This window comes from Heteronotia binoei, chromosome 5 (assembly GCF_032191835.1).
Source record: "Heteronotia binoei isolate CCM8104 ecotype False Entrance Well chromosome 5, APGP_CSIRO_Hbin_v1, whole genome shotgun sequence".
Lineage (NCBI taxonomy): Eukaryota > Metazoa > Chordata > Lepidosauria > Squamata > Gekkonidae > Heteronotia > Heteronotia binoei.
Window position 1 is genome coordinate 478360 of NC_083227.1, and position 23281 is coordinate 501640.

Here is a 23281-nt window from a genome sequence, read left to right on the forward strand (position 1 = left end):
TCCTGTGAATTTAGGGGGAGGTGTTTGTGAGTTTCCTGCATTGTGCAGGGGGCTGGACTAGATGACCCTGGAGGCCCCTTCCAACTCTTCTATGATTCTAACAGGCTTCCTCCTTGGGAGGTGGTGGGCTCTTCTTCCTGGGAGGTTTTTCAGCAGAGGCTAGATGGGGGGTGCTTGTGAGTTTCCTGAGTTGTGTAGGGGGTTGGGCTAGATTACCCTTCCAACTCTAGGATTCCTGACCATGAGAGCAGTTCCTCAGTGGAACAGGCTTCTTTGGGAGGTGGTGGGCTCTCCATCCTTGGAGGTTTTTAAACAGAGGCTGATGGCCGTCTGACAGCAATGAGGATCCTGTGAATTTAGGGGAAGTGTTTGTGAGTTTCCTGCATTGTGCAGGGGGTTGGACTAGATGACCCTGGAGGTCCCTTCCAACTCTTATGATTCTATGATTCTAGGGCAGCATTGCTGTTTCTGTGTCCAGCGAAATGCAGATTGTCACTTTGGGTTCAGTCAGCAATTTTTCTCCCCTTTGGCAGGGGATCCCGGAGGATTTTGCCATCTTCTGGGCAGGGAGGAGGGGCATTGGGGGTGTCGAGGGGGGGAGGTATTTGTGAAGTTCCTGCACTGTGCAGGGGATTGGGCTCAATGACCTGGGAGGTCCCTTCCAGCTCTACAATCTATGGCCAAATAGATCCCTATGGTAACAACACATCAACAATTAAGTCATAAACGTAGAAATGTCCATCCAATTAAAAGTGTCTCAGAAAACTGATATGCCACACTGTCCCTTCTCACCTGCAGCTCCACAACTATGCGCCTTTCTCCACACGCAGATTTGTCAAAAAAAACCCTCCTACAACTGTTTCCCTGGTTCATTCTCCTTCAGTTTGGTGTAGTGGTTAAGTGTGCGGACTCTTATCTGGGAGAACTGGGTTTGATTCTCCACTTCTCCACCTACACCTGCTGGAATGGCCTTGGGTTAGCTATAGCTCTCACAGGAGTTGTCCTTGAAAGGGCAGCTTCTGGGAGAGCTCTCAGCCCCACCCAGGGTTGCCTGTTTTTGAGGAGGAAGATAAAGGAGATTGTAGGCCACTCTGACGCTCTGTCCTTGAAAGGGCAGCTTCTGGGAGAGCTCTCTCAGCCCCACCCACCTCACAGGGTGCCTGTTGTGGAGGAGGAAGATAAAGGACATTGTGTGCCGCTCTGAGACTCTGAGATTCAGGGCAGAGTATAAATCCAATATCTCCATCTTCTTTTCTGGTGGGGGAAGTCATCCACAGTGGTTAAGTCACACACCCTCTCGCTCCAGGAAGGGCTATGTAAACTTTTGGGATGCCTTCCAGATCACAGGGCGGGGGGGGGGGGGTAGAGTGTCCTTCCCAGGCGTAGAATAGCCAAGCCCCAAACTACTGAAAACTCCACACAGAAAAGGAACTAACCAAGTAATACAACTTTATTAATCCAACCATGCAAAAGGGGAAGAAAAGAAAAAAGAGCCAACCTTTCGAGTAGGCGTAACAACAGCCTCTTGGGGAGGGAAAAATAACTGGATGATTTCACTCCACCGAAGAGAAGAAACCTTCAGGTAAGCCAATGTTTCGTTTTCAGAATTCCTCGATAACGTTTTCTTGCTCAAATGCTTCTTGCACCAGAGTCTGAGAAAACCAACTACATGGAAAGTGCTGTAAGAGACAGGTTTATTTTTCCCCACCGACATGTCTGAGAGACGGGTAGCTTCGCTGGAGATGAAAGTCACTTCTTATCAAGAGTGGTAGAGAATTTCTTTGAAGTTTAGGATGGGAAGAAGAGACAGGCTTCATTCCCCGCCCCGCCCCCCCCCCCCAAAAAAAAAAAAGACTTTGGCAGGATCATAAATCTCTGAGCTGGATCATAAATCTCACATCTCCAGGACTCTAGCCTGAGGGCTAAAACAAGGACTCTAGGAAAACCCGGAGAGCTCCTGACGCTGGACAAAAGGAGCCAGCTTTTCACCATCTCTTAAGACCCAGAGAGACCAATCAACAGCTGGGGGATTCCTCCAAACTGGACTCTTGACCGTGTCGTTCCTCAATACAGCCCACCCGCATTCCTCAACGGAGGTCCCCATGATGAATCTTTTGATGTGACCTTAGGCTGCCATTAAAGGAGAAGCACTTCCCACACTCCAAGCATTTATATGGCTTCTCCCCAGTATGAATCCTTTGATGTTCTTTTAGGCTGCTATTCCAAGAGAACCTCTTCCCACACTCCAAGCATTTATGTGGCTTCTCCCCAGTATGAACCTTCTGATGTACTCTTAGGATGTCATTCCGAAAGAAGCACTTTCCACACTCCAAGCATTTGAATAGCTTCTCCCCAGTATGAATCTTCTTATGTGCAGTTAGGCTGCCATTGAGAGAGAAGCACTTTCCACACTCAAAGCATTTATATGGCTTCTCCCGAGTATGAATCTTTTCATGCAGTTTTAGCGTGTTATACCGAGAGAAGCACTTTCTACATTCCAAGCATTTGAATGACTTCTCCCCAGTATGAATCTTTTGATGTGCAATCAAGCCGCCATTCCCGGAGTAACACTTTCCACACTCCAAGCATTTATATGGCTTCTCCCCAGTATGAATCTTCTGATGTGCTCTTAGGGTGTAATTCCGAGAGAAGCACTTTCCACACTCCAAACATTTATATGGCTTCTCTCCAGTATGAATATTCTGATGTTCTCTTAGGGTGTCGTTCCGAGCGAAGCTCTTCCCACACTCCAAGCATTTGAATGGCTTCTCCTCAGTATGAATCCTTTGATGTGACCTTAGTTGGCCACTCTGAGAGAAGCTCTTCCCACACTCCAAGCATTTATGTGGCTTCTTCCCAGTATGAATCTTTTGATGTTTAGTCAAGCCACCTTTCTGGGAGAAGCACTTTCCACACTCAAAGCATTTATATGGCTTCTTCCCAGTATGAATCTTTTCATGTGTTCTTAGGGCGTCATTCCGAGAGAAGCACTTTCCACACTCCAAGCATTTGTATGGCTTCTTCCCAGTATGAATCTTTTCATGTGTTCTTAGGGCATTATTCCGAGAGAAGCACTTTCCACACTCCAAGCATTTGTATGGCTTCTTCCCAGTATGAATCTTTTCATGTGTTCTTAGGGCGTAATTCTGAGAGAAGCACTTTCCACACTCCAAGCATTTATATGGCTTCTCCCCAGTATGAATCGTTTCATGTTGCTTTAGGCTGCCATTGAAAGAGAAGCACTTTCCACACTCTAAGCATTTGAATGACTTCTCCCCAGTATGAATATTTTGATGTGCAGTCAAGCTGCTATTCCGGGAGTAGCACTTTCCACACTCCAAGCATTTATATGGCTTCTCCCCAGTATGAATCTTTTGATGTGCTCTTAGGTTGCCATTCTGAGAGAAGCACTTTCCACACTCCAAGCATTTGTATGGCTTCTTCCCAGTATGAATCTTCCTATGTGTAGTTAGGCTGCCAATGAGAGAGAAGCACTTTCCACACTCAAAGCATTTATATGGCTTCTCCCCAGTATGAATTGTTTGATGTTGCTTTAGGATGAAATTCCGAGAGAAGCACATTCCACACTCTAAGCATTTGAATGACTTCTCCCCAGTATGAATATTTTGATGTGCAGTCAAGCCGCTATTATGGGAGTAGCACTTTCCACACTCCAAGCATTTATATGGCTTCTCCCCAGTATGAATCTTTTGATGTACAGTCAAGCTGCTATTATGGGAGTAGCACTTTCCACACTCCAAGCATTTATATGATTTCTCCCCAGCATGAATCTTTTGATGTGTTTTTAAGGTGCCATTTTGAGAGAAGCATTTCCCACACTCCAAGCATTTATATGGCTTCTCCCCTGTGTGAAACCTTTGATGGACAGTTAGTGACCGACTCCAGTGGAAGCACTTTCCACATTCCACACATTTATGCCTTTTCAAGAATGCTGGAACTTTTTCAGGTGCTTTAGTACTGAATTGGCAGCTGGACCCCTTCTGGTTCATGGGACCATTAGACCTTTTCTTTCTCTTCTGTGTTTCATCTTGGGATGAGACCTCAGGCTTCTTTCTACTCTGACAGACCACCAATTCTTTCCTTTGCTTCTGTTTCCATTCCCTGTTCTTTCTGCAATGTCTCTTGGGTACCGCTTGACCCCCAGATTGTGCTTCCACTTGTATGTTGTTGTCTTTTCCCACAACTCTCCCTCCTGATTCCTTCTCAAACACATCTGCAACTGCAAAAGAGAGACCAAAATCATATATGAATGAAAAAGTTACAAAATACCAGTTAGCAGGTAAGGTCAGTAATCAATGGTGCTTTCTATAACCACAGCCAAGGGCTTGGAAAAACCTCAGCAATATCTAAACACACATCAGGATGACCTGGAAAAGAAGAAAGGGGTGACCAAGGGAAGGAGGAGGTGATTTCTTTCTTCCCACTCTTGCAGTAGCTTGCTCTTGAGCTTCCATTCAGGTTAATAAGGTTTCTAGCAGATGTTTAGGCAACACATAAAACAGAATAGGAAAAAGAATCCTTAAAAAATTTTGAATTTTGTTGAAATATTTTGATTAAATGAAAAAGAATAAATATATCCAACAGTTAAATTGAGAGACTGGCGATGTGGACAAAATAGATAATCCCAGAAACCTGGAAAGTGATCTAGACTTGCAGAAGAATTGGAGAGGTGGGGAGAATATAGGGGGTTTCAACACCCCAAAAGAATAGAAGCAGTACCTGTCCCATAAGAAACAAAGGCTTTCAGGAGTCTTTGCAAATCCACCACTCAATATTGTCTGCCTTCAAGCTCTGGCTGAGGCAGGCGACAGGGCCTCGAAAGGGCGGCTCCAGCCTTTGAAGTGCAACTCCCATGGGCCGGGGCCAGCAGCAGTCGGAGCCAGGAACTGGTCCGTCTGGCCCCTTCCGGCTCTATGATTCTATGACTTGCAGGGCTCGCCCACGACTGGCTGCCTGCTACTCTTCAACAGACCAAGCAAATGCTGTGTCCTTGATTACTATGAATAATCCATGAACAGTTTAAAGGGAAAGTATCCAGCCACCTTTACTATAATTAATATACTGCCCAAATCCTTACTGCATTTGAAATATGCAATTCCTTCTCAGAGTCATCAACAAATAAATAACATGCTATAAGCAGTGAAGAAAGACTCAAATTGCAGTGCAGCTCCTGTTGAAAGTCTTCAATATCAAAGTGAATCAATTGAAAATGTATTTCTCAATCCTCCATTAAAGGAAACATCGTGCAAGGAATTCACTGCCACAGGAGGTGGTGGCGGCTACAAGCATAGCCAGCTTCAAGAGGGGTTTGGATAAAAACATGGAGCAGAGGTCCATCAGTGGCTATTAGCCACAGTATATTATTGGAACTGTCTGGGGCAGTGAAGCTCTGTATTCTTGGTGCTTGGGGGGGGCAGAATGGGAGGGCTTCTAGACCAACTTGTGAACCTCCTTTTTTTGCCCACTGTGTGACACAGAGTGTTGGACTGGATGGGCAATTGGCCTGATCCAACAGGGCTTCTCTTATGTTCTTATGTGACACAGAGTGTTGGACTGGATGGGCCATTGGCCTAATGCAACAGGGCTTCTCTTATGTTCTTATGTGACACAGAGTGTTGGACTGGAGGGGCCACTGGCCTGATCCAACAGGGCTTCTCTTCTGTTCTTATGTGACACAGAGTGTTAGACTGGAGGGGCCACTGGCCTGATCCAACAGGGCTTCTCTTATGTTCTTATGTGACACAGAGTGTTGGACTGGAGGGGCCACTGGCCTGATCCAACATGGCTTCTCTTATGTTCTTATGTGACACAGAGTGTTGGACTGGAGGGGCCACTGGCCTGATCCAACAGGGCTTCTCTTATGTTCTTCTGTGACACAGAGTGTTGGACTGGAGGGGCCACTGGCCTGATCCAACAGGGCTTCTCTTCTATTCTTATGTGACACAGAGTGTTGGACTGGAGGGGCCACTGGCCTGATCCAACAGGGCTTCTCTTCTGTTCTTATGTGACACAGAGTGTTGGACTGGATGGGGCCACTGGCCTGATCCAACAGGGCTTCTCTTCTGTTCTTATGTGACACAGAGTGTTGGACTGGAGGGGCCACTGGCCTGATCCAACAGGGCTTCTCTTCTGTTCTTATGTGACACAGAGTGTTGGACTGGAGGGGCCACTGGCCTGATCCAACAGGGCTTCTCTTAAGTTCTTAAGTGACTCAGAGTGTTGGACTGGAGGGGCCACTGGCCTGATCCAACAGGGCTTCTCTGATGTTCTTATGTGACACAGAGTGTTGGACTGGAGGGGCCACTGGCCTGATCCAACAGGGCTTCTCTTATGTTCTTATGTGACACAGAGTGTTGGACTGGATGGGCCACTGGCCTGATCCAACAGGGCTTCTCTTATGTTCTTATGTGACACAGAGTGTTGGACTGGAGGGGCCACTGGCCTGATCCAACAGGGCTTCTCTTCTGTTCTTATGTGACACAGAGTGTTGGACTGGAGGGGCCACTGGCCTGATCCAACAGGGCTTCTCTTAAGTTCTTAAGTGACTCAGAGTGTTGGACTGGAGGGGCCACTGGCCTGATCCAACAGGGCTTCTCTTATGTTCTTATTTGACACAGAGTGTTGGACTGGAGGGGCCACTGGCCTGATCCAACAGGGCTTCTCTTCTGTTCTTATGTGACACAGAGTGTTGGACTGGAGGGGCCACTGGCCTGATCCAACAGGGCTTCTCTTAAGTTCTTAAGTGACTCAGAGTGTTGGACTGGAGGGGCCACTGGCCTGATCCAACAGGGCTTCTCTTATGTTCTTATGTGACACAGAGTGTTGGACTGGAGGGGCCACTGGCCTGATCCAACAGGGCTTCTCTTATGTTCTTCTGTGACACAGAGTGTTGGACTGGATGGACCACTGGCCTGATCCAACAGGTCTTCTCTTATGTTCTTCTGTGACACAGAGTGTTGGACTGGATGGGCCATTGGCCTGATCCAACAGGGCTTCTCTTATGTTCTTATGAATGCAACAGGTGAGCCAGCTCTCGTCCTGTTTCCAAATTCTTCATCAGGCAAAGGATTAATCATAAATCCATAGAATAGTAAAGGCTCGCTTGGGCCCAATGGTCTCCGCAAAGGTTTCAAAGCACGCGAAATGCTCTAGGTGGCTCACGAGCCGCACTGCAGCCTCTGTCTTTCTTCGATGCCTGTAGCACGTTATTTATTTGTTGATGACTTTGAAAAGGAATTTGGGGGGGCTTCCCGCTCATGGTGGAAGACAGCAGGGCCTGGCATGACGTGGTCCAGGGGGTCACAAAGAGTCGGACTCCACTGTGCGACTGAACAACAACCCACTCAAACGCCCTCCATGACTCTGGGCCTGAGGAAATGATGACTCAAGAGGCACAGGTAGTCTTGGAAACACCAGACTGGGGAATTCCTGGAGGTTTGAGGTTACAGCCCAGGGAGGGGAGGGGGCCCTACAAATGAAGCTCCTCCTCTCTCAACTCCTTTTCCAAGTGCTGTCGACTGAATCAGGGACTTTGAAGACGCAGAACAGAAGCCCCTTCTCTGGCCTGGTCCAATCCGTGGGGCTTTTCCTCCCTCCACCCCTCGGCCCGACTCAGTCCAAGGAAGAGAGCCGCTGGGCCCCCAAATAGAAAGACCGAAGAAGGAAACAGGAGCTGTGGGGATGTCCTAGCAGGAACCCAGCTGGATAGGGTCCATCTCTCCCGGTCAGAGCCCACTTCATCAACAGGTTTCTCTTTGCAGCGTGAAAATATGTTATGCTTTCTTTTTCAGGAGCTGAATGATCCCAAGCATGCTCTTTCCTCTACAGGACATGAAAGTGTGCTCTAGAATGAAAGACCGTCAAAGGAAGTTTCCCCTCCCTCCCTCCCCCCTCTTCTGCGATTATAACAAAGCAGAAAAGATCCTTACCCAGAGAGGCCGCGGTCTCCAACATTTCCTCCATAACAGCCCAGTAGAGTTTTCGTTGGCCTGGATCCAGAAGGGCCCATTCCTCTTCTGTGAAGGAGACAGCGACCCCCGCAAAGGACACGGGGGAGCTCTGGAAGAGGAAAATGTGGCCCTCTCGATCATGTCTCTGACCACTCCAGAAAGAAGGAAGAACCCCACCAGCCAATCAATTGTCTCTTCCTCGTCTGAAGAAGTGGGCATGCACACGAAAGCTGACGGTCTGAATACAACTAGGTTGGTCTTAAAGGTGCAACTGACTCCTATTTTGTTCTATTACTTCAGACCAACACAGCTGCCTCTTTGGATCTAGCCAATTATAGAATCCAATACATCAAACCAAAGGGACGGAAAATAGAACTAGTTTCTTTTTCAAACTCTGCCAGCTATTATATCCTGAACGTCTCCAAGAAATATAAACTCCGACAATTGCAAAGAACTGGGCTTCTCTTGGTCAAATCCAGTTAAATGTGTGTGTGTGTGTAAGGGCGGGGGGGGGGATAATTGACTGTAAGGCTGACATTATACTATCTTGCATGTTTAATCCCAGAAATAAAGACAAGTAATGTTTGAGAGAAGATTTCTGCTTTAAACACTGTTGTCTGCAGAGACATTTTGTGTTGCTCTAATGGTTACATCCAGATGTGTAAACATAAACTGCCCGTCTTAAAGGCAAAGCGTCTTCCGTTTTGTCTCCTCTCTAACCAACCAAAGGCTGAGTCGCCCCAGGCCGTGTGATCCGTGGGGGCTGCTGAGGGACAGATTCAAGGCAAAAACCTGCATAAATCCATTCCCTGTTTGTTCTTCCTCTTTTCTTGCTGCCTTCCACTCTCCCTAGCATGATTCTCTTTTCTAGTGACTCTTGTCTTCTCATAAGGTGACCAGGATATCTTGGCCAGCAGCGACACAACCTCACCCTTAAAAGCCTTTCCCAGCTCCTGCAGGGGCTGCCTTTCCCAGCCTGACTTCTCCTTCTGGTTTCTTTGGTCCAGTCTCCCTTTGGGTGAAGACCTGCCTACCTGAGGGACCGTCTTTCCCCATATGAACCCCAAAGAGCACTGAGGTCAGCAGGGAAGAACCAACTGACCATCCCCAGGCAGGAGGAGGCAAAACTACAGAGCACTCGCATGCGGGCCTTCTCTATCGTAGCCCCACACCTACGGAACCAGCTCCCGGAAGAAGTGCGGGCCCTGCGGGACTTTGAACAGTTTTGCAGGGCCTGCAAGACCATTCTCCTTGGGATGGCCTTCACCGATTAAAAAGATAGAGGGAGTTGCCTAAGTGATTTTCACCATCTGTTGAAGTAGCACCAGAATGTTAATTTTGTAATTTTAGAATCTTAATTAAACTGTTAAACTAGCTATTTCTTCTAAATATTTATTGTATAATTTACTGTATTTGATTTGATGTTGTCAGCTGCCCTGAGCCTGCTTCAGCGGGGAGGGCGGGATATAAATAAAATGATTGATTGATTGATTGAAGAGGGAGCCAAGAAACAGAGAATCTGTAACCATTTAAGTTTCTCCATCACCAGCCTGGAAGTTGGAGAATTTGCGAGCACTCCCTATTTCTGTCTCCTGGATGTTCGGGGCTACCCTTGCCCTGGGACCCCCCTGCTTCAGCCTTCCACACAGCAGTCCTTTTAAGTCTTCACTGTTTCTGCCACCAATCGGGGGCCCTCTGCCTGTCTCAAAGTTGGAATGCTCCTTCCACCAATGTTCACTCCAGTTCCATAGAACTCTAATACAGCAGTGCTGAATTCGTTTGTTATGAGCTCCAGATCTGGCATAAATTAGACCTCATCAGGCCGGGCCATCTGCCTCATAAAGTGTAATGCCAGGTAGGAGAGAGATAACTTTATAAAGGACACAGACAAACACAATTAAAGATTTAAAATAAAACACGCTTAAAACTTTAGCACTCGGTCTTAAAAGTGCTTTCTTTGTATTTCTCCCCTGGGATCCAGGGAACTGGGTAAAGGAAGCTATGGCTCGTTCCTTCCTTCCCCAGGGGACCAGGAGGGGGAGGAGCCTCAGCCAATAGAAGAAAGAGAGGCTTGGCTCAGTAGCTCTGCTGTGTGATTGAGAGAGCCTGGCAAAGCAAGCTCTCCCTCTCCCCCCCCCCTTCTTCCCCAAGGGAGGAGCGTCAGCCAATGGAGAAAACAGAGGCTTTGCTCTGTAGCTCCTGTGCGATTGAGCAAGCCTGGCAAAGCAAGCTGTGATGCAGAAGGAAGCAAGAGAAGGGAGAAGGAAGCAGATGACAGCCAGTTGCTCAGGGGCCTGATTTGGCCCCCAGGTCGCATCTTTGACCCCACTGCTCTAACCCATCTTGCTTTAGGAGATGTTCTGCATGTAGACTGAAGAGAGGGGGAGAGAAGAAGCCTCCTTGTCGCCTGACATCTTGGCCTTCTGGTTCTCCATATTCTGACCTAAGAGTAGCCTCTTGTCTGGAGAACAGGATGCGAGTCAAAACAAAGGGGGGGGGGAAAATACTGCCTGAAAAATTTCTAAGCTGATGTATAACAAAAATGTGAAAGAGAAGAGCCTCAGAATTGGCCACCAACCCATTTCAGCAACAAAGAATAAAAATATTGTGGCCCAGATTCATCCCACAACGGTAGTCACTTTCTCAAAAAAAGAGATCAGGTTAGTCTGACAGGACTTGTTCTGGAGAAACCCTTAGTCATCACAGCCTTCCTTTCCAGGACTGACTGACTTCTTTATTTAAATATGTACATCCCACTTTTCTCTGATAAGGCAAAATCATAAATCATACTAAAAAGCATAATAGGGGTGTGAAGAAATACGCTTCCCCCCCCCTGCTCCAGTTTAGCCTATAGAGACCAATATAGTCTATGGACCCCATAGGCTATAATGGAGAATTGACCTGCAATATCTGGGGCTTCAGGGTTGCTGTTGCTTTTTTATGTAGAGGCACCAAACTTTCAGCATAGCTGCTGTTGCCTCTCCTCAAACACCTCCCCAAGTTTCAAAAAGATCAGAGCAAGGAGTCCAATTCTATGAGTCCCAGGAGGTGACCTCATCCTCCATTGTTTCCAAAGGAAGGAAAATGCCTTGTGAGCATAAACCTATAAGCACCCTGTTGAACATCTGTGCACCAGCACCCCCCAGTGCAGCATAGAGGGAGCTGTGCCTGTGAGGCAGGCGGAGCTGAGAGAGCTCTGAAAGAACTGCTCTTGAGAGAACAGCCCCGAGAGAACTTGTGACTGACCCCAGGTCACCCAGCTGGCTGCACGTGGAGGAGGAGGGGGGAATCAAACCCGGTTTTCCAGATTAGAGTCCACACACTTAACCACTGCACCAAACCAGACAATGAGCCCTGCTGGGTCAGATTGGGGGTCCATGTAAGAGTTAAGGATAAGAAGAACCCCAGGCTGGCTGTAGGGAACATATTCAAGGGGGTGAAAGCACAAGTAACCCACCCCCCACCCCGTACCCCACCCCACGGATCTTGGCCAGGAAGCCTCATCTCTCTCTCTCTCTCTCTCTGTCTCTCTCTGTCTCTCTGCCTCTCTCTCTCTGTCTGTCTCTGTATGTCTCTCTCTCTGTCTCTCTCTCAGGGCTCTTTCCAGCTACCACTTCCTCCTCCACTCTTCTTCCTGCATGTTTCTCTCCCCTCCCCTGTTCTTGTCCAAAATTGGGGATGAAACGGTGAACTCACCTTTCCTGCAGACAAGCAAAGGCCAAGTTCTCCCTCCAGCCAGGGGAAGCACGAAAGGAGGGAGGCCCCGGGGAACTGCGTATCCCATACATTTTTATTTCCATCTGGAGGGAAAACTGCCCCCGGGGAACCTAGGAAAGGCAGGGTAGATCTCTCTGGCGCTCGTGAGTCCTCCTGGGAAATGTAGTCTCCTGCAGAAGCAACACCCAGACAGAATTTACAATGTGAGGCACTTCAGAATGTGGAAAGAAAATTTCTTTGCTCATTTGTTGGTTTGTGGGGCAGCTTCCTGTGCATATGAATCAGTCTTCCTTCTTGTTTTCTCACCCCCCACCCCCTTTCCATGATCTCTGTCCTCTTCAGCTCAACACAAAGCTGTCAGCTTGTGTTCAATTGCCTGCTATTGATACTAACCATGCTGCCTATACTGTTTGTTTGTTTAAGACTAACCCCATTGCACCTCTGTAGAATGTTAGACATATTGGGGGGGGGTGAAGGAGGAAAGGAGGGGAGTCTTGGGCGCCAAGAGCAATAAACGGCTGGCAGAACAGAGATGCCGTTTCCCAGGTCCCCCAAGGCCACTGGCCGGAGGGAGGATGTACGAATGGTTCAGGAAGATAGATAACAGACGTGTGAAGCTCGTACCTCAGTGAGAGAAATGTAACTTTGTTTAGAGAATGATTTAAAGCCCCCTTTGATGTACTCCCATATATGCCCCAAGCTATTCAATGTATGTTATCACTCTCAAAGTTCTTCAACTGCAGAGACATTGTATTTCTAATAAAGAAACTTATTTCATAAAGAAAGAGTTCTATAATTCTGGAATTTCGATGAACCCTGCGCTGACATAAGCTTCCCTCCCAGCAGTGACCCAAAGAACCTCTGAAGCTGCCTTCTACTGAATCAGATCCCCCTGGGTCCCTCAAAGTCAGTCTGGTCTACTCAGACCTGCGGCAGCTCTCCAGCTGAGGTTTTTCACTCTTCACTCCTATTTGCCTGAACCCTTTTGAGTTGGAGATGCCGGGGACTGAACCTGGGACCTTATGCTTACCAAGCAGATGCTCTGCCACTGAGCCACCGTCCCTCCCCAAACATCTCATCCCTGAGGGGAAGCCTTACACCACAAGGACAAAAAGGAAAAAGATAAAAGAGGTAAGAGCCTCACTCAGAGAGGCGGCCGTCTCGTACGTTTCCTCCATCACTTCCCAGAAGAGTTTTCTTTGGCCTGGATCCAGCAGGGCCCATTCCTCCTCCGTGAAGAACATGGCCGCCTCCTCAAGGGACACCGGGGAGCTCTGGAAGAGGGGAACACGGCCCGCGTGAACAACCGTTCCTGTCCTTTCAAGAAGAAAAGGATCCCATCGCCCACTCCCTTGATTATACAGTGAAAGTCTCCAAGAAATACAAATCCAGAAATCTGCATGAACTTGGGCTTCTCTTAATCTAGACAAATTAAATGGGGGGGGGGGGGAATTGACCCTGACTGTAAAAAGACTGTCTAGTATATTAATGGGATAATAATAGTTGGATGGGAAATCTTTTGAGATATAAATACCTTCCTTTTGACCCAGGCTTAATACAATATAGTTATTAACAGACATTCTTACATTTTGACATATTACTGTTTTATTGCTTTTGCATGCTCATGCGACTCAGATCAAAGGTTTGCTCAGTTTGTTAATTTTACTATTCTGTCATTGAATCTTAAATCTGTACCATTTCGCATTCTGAGCCACTGACTACCAGCTCTGTGTGGCTTTGCTCACTGAACCGGATTCCTCATTGGAGGAAGTGTGCATCTACACGAAAGCTGACGTTCTGAATAACACGAAGTTGGTCTTCCATTTTAAAAAGTTTTGTTTCCGAAAGAGTAAGGGTAGGGGATAGGGAGAATAGAGAGCAGAATACATTTTAACCTTATTCTGCATAAAGATACTTTCAAAAAATACAAGCTTACATCTTCAATACTTTATTTACATAAATTGTCCCATATTATTATCTCTATACTAAACATCATCAACATTTTAAAATTTTATACTATAAATCTTTGGGTTAAGTTATCTATTAGTTTGACAATTCCAGTAAAGGCAATTTTGTGATATAAAAAACAGGGGGGAAATGGAGAGAAGTTCACACCAGAGAATCTCAAAAGTCTTGAATGTCTAGCCAGGCATAAAATTTCATCCAGTATTTTCTAGCTTCTTCCTTAGATCTCCCCGCCAACAGCTGGGATAGAAAGTCCAGCTCTGCAAAACTAAGGTGGTCTTAAAGGTGCCACTTCACTCCTATTTTGTTCTACTACTTCAGACCAACACTGCTGACTACTTGGATCTAGTATATTAATCTGCATGTTTGACCCCAGAAATATATCAACATTGTGTTTCCAGAGGTTTCTGCTTTCACTTTTTTATTGCAGAGACTTTCTGTGCTGCTCTAAAAGTGACCTCTAGCTCTGTGAACATAAACTGGCCTAATTAAACTCCTCCTATACTGTGTTCTATTTCCCCCCCTTGCAAACCCGAGGCCCGCTCCTTCCAGGCTGCCTGATCCTCAGCGCTTCTCCGCAGGGAAGGCCAGCAGTGGCGTCACTGGGCTGGGTTGCACCCTGGGGCCAAGTGAATTTGGCAGCAATCGCACACCTCCACACACACACACACACACACACACACCTCCCTTCGGTTTGATTGCTCTGGTTTTGGAGCGGCGCTCTGTCATGCGCCCCCGCCGCCGCCACGGCCGCCAAATGCCCCAAAGGCCAGCCCTGCAGCGGCTCCCACCTTTCCGGGGCCCCCCGAGGAAAGCGGCCGAGGAGACCAGCAGCTCCCAGCTGGCTGCAGCGCGACTCCGGAGTGTTAGGAGGAGGCAGGCGCCTTGCCTCCCTCCCTCCCTCCCTCCCTCGGCCTGCCCTGCAAGCAAGGAGCCCGCAGCAGGCAAGCCAGAAGCGCGGGGGGGGGGGGCGCCGCGGGCGCTTCTCCGCCGCCGGAGCTCGAGGGGGACAATGGCTGGCAGCTCCTGGGCGGGGGAGGCCGGCCTGCCTGCCTGCCTGCCAGTCCGCTTGCTCCAGCACGCCGCTCCCTCCCTCCCTGCAAGTGGGCGGGGGACTCCTTTGCATGCGCCGCCTTGGAGACCCTGCGGAGCCCGAGAGGAGCACAAAGGAAGCCGTCCTGCCCGCCCGCCTACGAAGCAGCTGCTGGTTTCCCGGATCGGGGCCTAGGCCTCCCCCAGGGCTTCTTACCCCCGTCCCTGGTTCCCCCCTGCATTTAATTGGTCCGGCCGGCTTAGCTGAGGCGGGAATTTGGGGGCAGGGGCTGGACGATCAGTGCCTGGGGCCAACTTGGGGGGGGCATGGGTCAGTGCCTGGGGCCAATGACAATGCTCGGGGGGGGCAATGGCCCCCTTGGCCCCGCCCTAGTGACGCCGCTGCCCCTGGGTCCCTCAAAGTCAGTCTGGTCTACTCACACCGGTGGCAGCTCTCCAGGGTCTCCAGCTGAGGTTTTCCACACCTCTTTGCCTGGACCCTTTTCAGTTGGAGATGCCGGGGATTGAACCTGGGACCTTCTGCTTGCCATGCAGGTGCTCTACCCCTGAGCCAGCATCCCTTCCCTGCTCTCCAAGGTCTCCAGCTGAGGTTTTTCACACCTATTTGCCTGGACCCTTTTGAGTTGGAGATGCCGGGGACTGAACCTGGGACCTCCCGCTTACCAAGCAGATGCTCTACCACTGAGCCACAGCCCCATTCATGGCTCTCCAGTGTCTCAAGCTGAGGTTTTTCACGCCTACTTGCCTGGACCCTTTTTAGCTGGAGATGCCAGGGACTGAACCTGGGACCTTCTGCTTGCCAAGCAGATGCTCTGCCACTGAGCCACCGTCCCTCCCCAAACATCTCATCCCTGAGGGGAAGCCTTACACCACAAGGACAAAAAGGAAGAAGATAAAAGAGGTAGGAGCCTCACTCAGAGAGGCGGCCGTCTCGTAGGTTTCCTCCATCACTTCCCAGAAGAGTTTTCTTTGGCCTGGATCCAGCAGGGCCCATTCCTCCTCCGTGAAGAACATGGCCGCCTCCTCAAGGGACACCGGGGAGCTCTGGAAGAGGGGAACACGGCCCGCGTGAACAACCGTTCCTGTCCTTTCAAGAAGAAAAGGATCCCATCACCCACTCCCTTGATTATATACTGAGAGTCTCCAAGAAATACAAATCCAGAAATCTGCATGAACTTGGGCTTCTCTTCATCTAGACCAATTAAGAACATAAGAGAAGCCATGTTGGATCAGGCCAATGGTCCATCCAATCCAACACTCTGTGTCACACACTGGCCAATATATGTGTGTGTGTATATACACACGTACACACACACACACATATATACTGTGGCTAATAGCCACTGATGGACCTCTGCTCCATATTTTTATCCAATCCCCTCTTGAAGCTGGCTATGCTTGTGGCCGCCACCACCTCCTGTGGCAGTGAATTCCACATGTTAATCACCCTTTGGATGAAGGACTTCCTTTTATCCGTTTTAACCTGACTGCTCAGCAATTTCATTGAATGCCCACGAGTTCTTGTATTGTGAGAAAGGGAGAAAAGAACTTCTTTCTCTACTTTCTTCATCCCATGCTCTTTGGGAAACAACAGAGAAGGCAACAAGATAGGAGTCAAGGGGCACCTTTAAGACCAACTTAGTTTTACTCAGTATGGAAGCTTTCATGTGCTCTTAAGCACACTTCATCAGACGAGGAATCCGGCACAGTGAGCAAAGCCACACGTAGCTGGTAGTCAGTGGGTCAGAATGGAAAGTGGTACAAATTTAAGATCCAATGACAGAATAGAAAAATTATCTGGTAGGGAATGGTTTAGAATGCAAAATGGTACAAATTCAATGACAGAACAGTAAAATTAACAAACTGAGCAAACCTTTGATCTGAGTAGCATGAGCATGCAAAAGCAATAAAACAGTAATATGTCAAAATGGGAGAATGTCTGTTAATGACTACATTGTATTAAGCCTGGGTCAAAAGGAAGGTATTTATATCTCAGAAGATTTCCCATCCAACTAATTTACCTTTTAACATGTAACATACATATAGATTGCAATTAGGAGAAAAATACATTAAAATTAGTGGGAGATGAGTTCAGTATATATAGTGGGATAAGCAGCCGATATCCATGTTTGAGTGTGTCATAGAATCATAGAGTTGGAAGGGACCTCCAGGGTCATCTAGTCCAACCCCCTGCACAATGCAGGAAAATCACAAACCCCTCCCCCTAAATTCACAGGATCTTCATTGCTGTCAGAGGCCATCTAGCCTCTGTTTAAAAACCTCCAAGGAAGGAGAGCCCACCACCTTCCCAGGAGGAAGCCTGTGGGAACTTAGAATCATAGAGTTGGAAGGGACCTCCAGGGTCATCTAGTCCAATCCCCTGCACAGTGCAGGGAACTCACAAACACCTCCCCCTAAATTCAGAGGATCTTCATTGCTGCCAGATGGCCATCTAGCCTCTGCTGAAAAACATCCAAGGAAGGAGAGCCCACCACCTCCCGAGGAAGCCTATTAGGAACCGCTCTAACGGTCAGGAAGTTGAACATATGAACATATGAAACTGCCTTATACTTAATCATAAGAACATAAGAGAAGCCATGTTGGATCAGGCCAATAGCCCATCCAGTCCAACACTCTGGGTCACATAGCGGCAAAAATTTTTATATATACACACACACTGTGGCTAATAGCCACTGATGGACCTCTGCTCCATATTTTTATCTAAACCCCTCTTGAAGATGGCTATGCTTGTGGCCGCCACCACCTCCTGTGGCAGTGAATTCCACATGTTAATCACCCTTTGGGTGAAGAAGTACTTCCTTTTATCCGTTTTAACCTGTCTGCTCAGCAATTTCATCGAATGCCCACGAGTTCTTGTATTGTGAGAAAGGGAAAAAAGTACTTCTTTCTCTACTTTCTCCATCCCATGCAATATCTTGTAAAATCAGACCTTCAGTCCATCAAAGTCAGTATTGTCTTCTCAGACTGGCAGCAGCTCTCCAGGGTCTCAAGCTGAGGTTTTCACACCTACTTGCCTGGACCCTTTTTTGGAGATGCCGGGGATTGAACCTGGGACCTTCTGCTTCCCAAGCAGATGCTCTACCACTGAGCCACCGTCCCTCCATTAAGTTCTTCCTAATGTTGAGCCGGAAACTCTTTTTATTCAATTTCAGCCCACTGGTTCTGGTCCTACCTTCCGGGGCCACAGAAAACAATTCCACATCATCCTCTCAATGCAGCTAAAAGAGAGATACATTGGATAGTGACGTTCTTATCCACCTAATTTACTTTTTGACATGTCAACATCATTCCGGTTTGCCATAGGAAAAAAAGAATACAATAACATATATTGAAAATGGGTTAAGTATATATAAAATGAGATAAACAGCCAATATCCCTACTTTCAGCAGGCCAATGCAAAAATTCATTCTGATACACTATTCTAAAAGAGAAATACATTGGAATACTGCGGATGTATAACTTACTCAGTGAGAGTCTTTCTCGCCAATGCAACCCCACAACGGGGCCAGGCGCCTCCTGGGGGTGGGGAGGGGGCTGCAAAAGAAGCAGGAGCCCCCCCAACCTCCCCCCACCCCCGCGAGGCAAGACCAGAAAGAGGAGAGAAGGACCCAGGAGGAGCCCCCCCCCAAGGCTGCAAAACCAGCTGAGCCCGGGGTGGTGGTGGGGGAGCCCCTCCCTCTTGTCCTCCCCCAGATCCCATCCCCCCCAGGGACCCCGCCCCCCTTGCTCACCTGCCCTCCTGCTGCTGCAAAGGAGCCAGAGCCGAATCCTGCCCTCAGCAGGCGGGGGAGGGGGAAGAGAGGGGGGGCTGCTCATGCTGCCCCCTCCCACCCTTGGAAAAGGCGGGGCTGACTTGACTGGTGCTTGCAAGGCCTTCTGGGAAATGCAGTTCTCCCCCCCCCCGCTGGAAGGAGGAGGAGAGTTTGAGGGGGGGGAGATGGTTGCCCCCCCCATGGCAAGCGGGCCCCCTTCAACATTAGGCAGCATGTTAAAAATGTTAATGACCTTTTAGCAGCTTGAACATATAACAGAAGTTCCAATATTATCCCTGTATTGCTGTTTAAGTTTTAAAAAATTAATCAAATCACTTTGGGGGAATGCTTTATATTTAATATTATAATAAATATTATAATGAATAATATGATATAATAATAATACTTTTTATTTATATCCCGCCCTCCCTGCAAAAGCAGGCTCAGGGCGGCTCACAACACATAGATACAATGTACAGTAAAACCATATACAATAGTTACAATTTCAATGATAAAATCATACATGTGACACTCAGTGCAAAACACTGGAACTGGAAGGTAGCAAATGTCACCCCCATCTTTAAAAAAGGTTCCAGAGGAGATCCGGGAAATTACAGGCCAGTCAGTCTGACTTCAATACCGGGAAACACTGGAAAGCCCCCAACCCCCTGCTGGCATTCTATCTTCATTGTATATATATATATATTAAAATATACAGTCCTCTTTAAATGCTGTTTAAGTGGCTCCCCAGGGTTCCAGAAGAGATCCGGGAAATTACAGGCCAGTCAGTCTGACTTCAATACCGGGAAAGTTGGTAGAAACCACTATCAAGGACAGAATGAGTAGGCACATTGATGAACACGGTTATTGAGGAAGACTCAGCATGGGTTCTGCAAGGGAAGATCTTGCCTCACTAACCTGTTGCATTTCTTTGAGGGGGTGAATAAACATGTGGACAAAGGAGACCCGATAGATGTTGTTTACCTTGACTTCCAGAAAGCTTTTGAGAAAGTTCCTCATCAAAGGCTCCTTAGAAAGCTTGAGAATCATGGAGTAAAAGGACAGGTCCTCTTGTGGATCAAAAACTGGCTGAGTAATAGGAAGCAGAGAGTGAGTATAAATGGGCAGTCTTCGCAGTGGAGGACGGTAAGCAGTGGGGTGCCGCAGGGCTCGGTACTGGGTCCCATGCTCTTTAACTTGTTCATAAATGATTTAGAGTTCGGAGTGAGCAGTGAAGTGGCCAAGTTTGCGGATGACACTAAATTGTTCAGGGTGGTGAGAACCAGAGAGGATTGTGAGGAACTCCAAAGGGATCTGTTGAGGCTGGGTGAGTGGGCGTCAACCTGGCAGATGCGGTTCAATGTGGCCAAGTGCAAAGTAATGCACATTGGGGCTAAGAATCCCAGCTACAAATACAAGTTGATGGGGTGTGAACTGGCAGAGACTGATCAAGAGAGAGATCTTGGGGTCATGATAGATAACTCACTGAAAGTGTCAAGACAGTGTGCGTTTGCAATAAAAAAGGCCAATGCCATGCTGGGAATTATTAGGAAGGGAATTGAAAACAAATCAGCCAGTATCATAATGCCCCTGTATAAATCGATGGTGCGGTCTCATTTGGAGTACTGTGTGCAGTTCTGGTCGCCGCACCTCAAAAAGGATATTATAGCTTTAGAGAAGGTGCAGAGAAGGGCAACTAGAATGATTAAAGGGCTGGAGCACTTTCCCTATGAAGAAAGGTTGAAACGCTTGGGACTCTTTAGCTTGGAGAAACGTCGACTGCGGGGTGACATGATAGAGGTTTACAAGATAATGCATGGAATGGAGAAAGTAGAGAAAGAAGTACTTTTCTCCCTTTCTCACAATACAAGAACTCGTGGGCATTCGATGAAATTGCTGAGCAGACAGGTTAAGAGGGATAAAAGGAAGTACTTCTTCACCCAAAGGGTGATTAACATGTGGAATTCACTGCCACAGGAGGTGGTGGCGGCCACAAGTATAGCCACCTTCAAGAGGGGTTTAGATAAAAATATGGAGCACAGGTCCATCAGTGGCTATTAGCCACAGTGTATGTGTGTATATAACATTTTTTGCCACTGTGTGACGCAGAGTGTTGGACTTGATGGGCCGTTGGCCTGATCCAACATGGCTTCTCTTATGTTCTTATGTTCTTATGTTCTTTTTAATGATGGAGGTGACATTTGCTACCTTCCGGTCCTCAGAAACGGAGGCAGATTTCAATGAAAGATTACATATTTTTGTCAGAAGATCCACAAGTGCACCTTAGAGTTCTTTCAGAACTCTCGGATGTATGCCATCCGGACCTGGTGACATTAGTTTTTAATTCGTCTATCAGTTGTAGGACCTCCTCTCTTGTCACCTCAATCTGACTCAGGTCTTTCAACACCCCTTCCAAAATAAGTGGTTCTGGAGTAGGCAAACACTTCTCGTCTTCCACAGTGAAGACCGAGCAAAAAATGCATTCAGCTTCTCAGCCATTTCCCTATCCTCCTTCAGTAATCCTTTTACCCCTTGGTCATCCAAGGGCCCCACTGCCTCCCTGGCTGGTTTCCTGCTTCTAATATATTTGAGGAAATTTTTATTGTTGGTCTTTATGTTTTTTAAAATATGCTCCTCATAGTCCTTTTTTGCCTGCCTCATCACAGTCTTGCATTTGATTTGCCACAGCCTGTGTTCCCTTTTATTAATCTCACTTGGACTAGCTTTCTACCGCTTAAAGGAGTCTTTCTTACGTTTTACAGCTTCCATTACAGCTTAGAGGGAACACTGATAACAATCTATATCTACATTTAGTATCTACTGTATCCTGCCAGTAATATGTACAATATATGTACGCTGTAAATTACTAAAAGATATATAGATTTATTTTGCAAAAAAATTAATTAACCCCCTGCACAATGCAGGAAACTCACAAACACCTCCTCCTAAATTCACAGGATCTGCATTGCTGTCAGATGGCCATCTAGCCTCTGTTTCAAAACCTCAAAGGAAGGAGAGCCCACCACCTCCCAAGGAAGCCTATTCCACTGAGGAACATCAGACCCTTGGTCCATCAAAGTCAGTATTGTCTTCTCAGACTGGCAGCGGCTCTCCATGGTCTCACGCTGAGGTTTTTCACAGCTACGGTATTTGCCTGGACTCTTTTTTGGAGATGCCGGGGATTGAACCTGGGACCTTCTGCTTCCCAAGCAGATGCTCTACCACTGAGCCACCGTCCCTCCCCTTATGTTCTTAAGCACTCTCTGGGTGCCGTCTGCCAAGCAGTTACAGATCCACCTAAGGGTAACAGGATCCAAAGACACACTTTGCCAACTTGTTAATGAGACTGAACATTTGCTAAAGAGCAGCTGCTGTTTCAGATGCCTCCCCCTCCCCCCCCAATCCACACATCTACGAAGCTGCCAGATACGGAATCAGACCCTCCGTGGTCCGTCAAGGCCTGTGGGGAGGATGGGTTGCCCTCTCTCTCCCCCTTTCCCCCTCCCATTTCCCCTACCAGCCCCTCTCCTCCTTCCCAGGCAGGACTCTCCCTCTTCCTCCTCTCTGTGGGGCTGCAAGCGGAGAGTTTAGTTCAGGGGACAGAGCAAACACTTGAAGGTGAGGATCTGACACTCCTGGGTATCCAAATCCAGCCTCTGTTCTTCAGCCATAGCTGGGAGGTGAGCTCATCTGTCATTCCAGAGGCCAAAGGACAACAGCAGCTGTGATTGGACTCGGTGTGCTAAATGCAGACAGGACCCAGGCCTGGAGAAATCAGAACGGGTAAAACGAGACAGGAAACCCGGGTTTGGATTCATTCCAGGTGGGGATGCCTGAGATTTCATATCTGTCGCAGCCGGCAGCCTCTCTGTTGACAACATCTGGGTGCTTCCTGGTCACATCTGGAGTCCCGTGTTTTATCTCCAGGGGCAACAGAAAGCCCCTCCTCGATATGCTGGTCTGTTCAGGGAACAGCATCAGCTCACACGGTCTCCCCCCGGCTGAATTTTACGGTCCTCGTTGCAGCTGCGACAAAGCTTCAGCCCCCTTTTCCTGAGCGGGCTGAAGGAGGCGATCCCGCCCCCGGCGCGGACTGCAGAGTTACTCCCGAGCAGCAGCAGGAGGCGTGGAGAGGGCAGCTCGGCTGGTGCTCCTGGCGCCTTCCGCTGCAGCGCCGAAGGGGTTAAGCCCATAGAGAGAGGGGGAGGGAGGCCTTGGCTAGAGAGGCCGAGGAGGAGGGGCTCCTGGGGGGGGGAAGAGTTTGCATCTGGGGGGGGGGAGGCCCTTGCTGGCTGCAGCAGGCGGAGGAGGAAGCCCTGCAGAGAGGGGGTCTCCTCAGAAGTAAGGAGGGGAGCTGGGCGTTGACACTGGAGCGGGGAGGGGGGATCCCCTTCTCAAGCAGGGGTTGCACAGGGCTGGCCACGCCCCGGTGAGAAAACCCTCCCCATTGCTTTTTTTTGGGGGGGGATTCTGGGCAAGGCGGGGGACGGGGTGGGGCACAAGGCCAGAGAGTCCTCTCCCCCCCTAAGACGGTCATTTTCTCCAGGGGGGGACTGGCCGGTTGCAATTCTGGGGGGGCTTCAGGCCCCAGCTGGAGGGTGGCAACCGTGTCCAACAGGCACGGGTTTTGCACTGCTTTGTAATGACAGGTTGCATGCAGGGGGGGGAGGTGGTTAGAATGGCAAAGCTGGTCTTCTGTGGACCCCCAAGCAAATAAAAGGCTGCCCCCTGGCCCAGAGTGTTAAAGCTGCTGTCCTGCAGTCCTAAGCTCTGCTCACGATCTGAATTCGATCCCCGGCGGAA

At 48.4% G+C, this 23281-nt stretch overlaps 1 protein-coding gene across 1 annotated transcript in view; it reads right to left on the reverse strand.

The window, feature by feature from the left end:
- LOC132571024 (zinc finger protein 208-like) overlaps positions 1–22671 on the reverse strand; it is a 39191-nt gene extending 16520 nt beyond the window's left edge. Inside the window, exons 1-6 of the mRNA XM_060237655.1 lie at positions 22465–22671; positions 15620–15749; positions 12832–12999; positions 11667–11857; positions 7950–8079; positions 2376–4240 (exon numbers count right to left, since the gene is read on the reverse strand). Of these exons, the coding sequence (XP_060093638.1) occupies positions 2376–4240; positions 7950–8079; positions 11667–11857; positions 12832–12999; positions 15620–15749; positions 22465–22671 (2691 nt within the window). The remainder of the gene's footprint in view (positions 1–2375; positions 4241–7949; positions 8080–11666; positions 11858–12831; positions 13000–15619; positions 15750–22464) is intronic.
- Between the last annotated feature and the right edge of the window lie 610 nt (positions 22672–23281).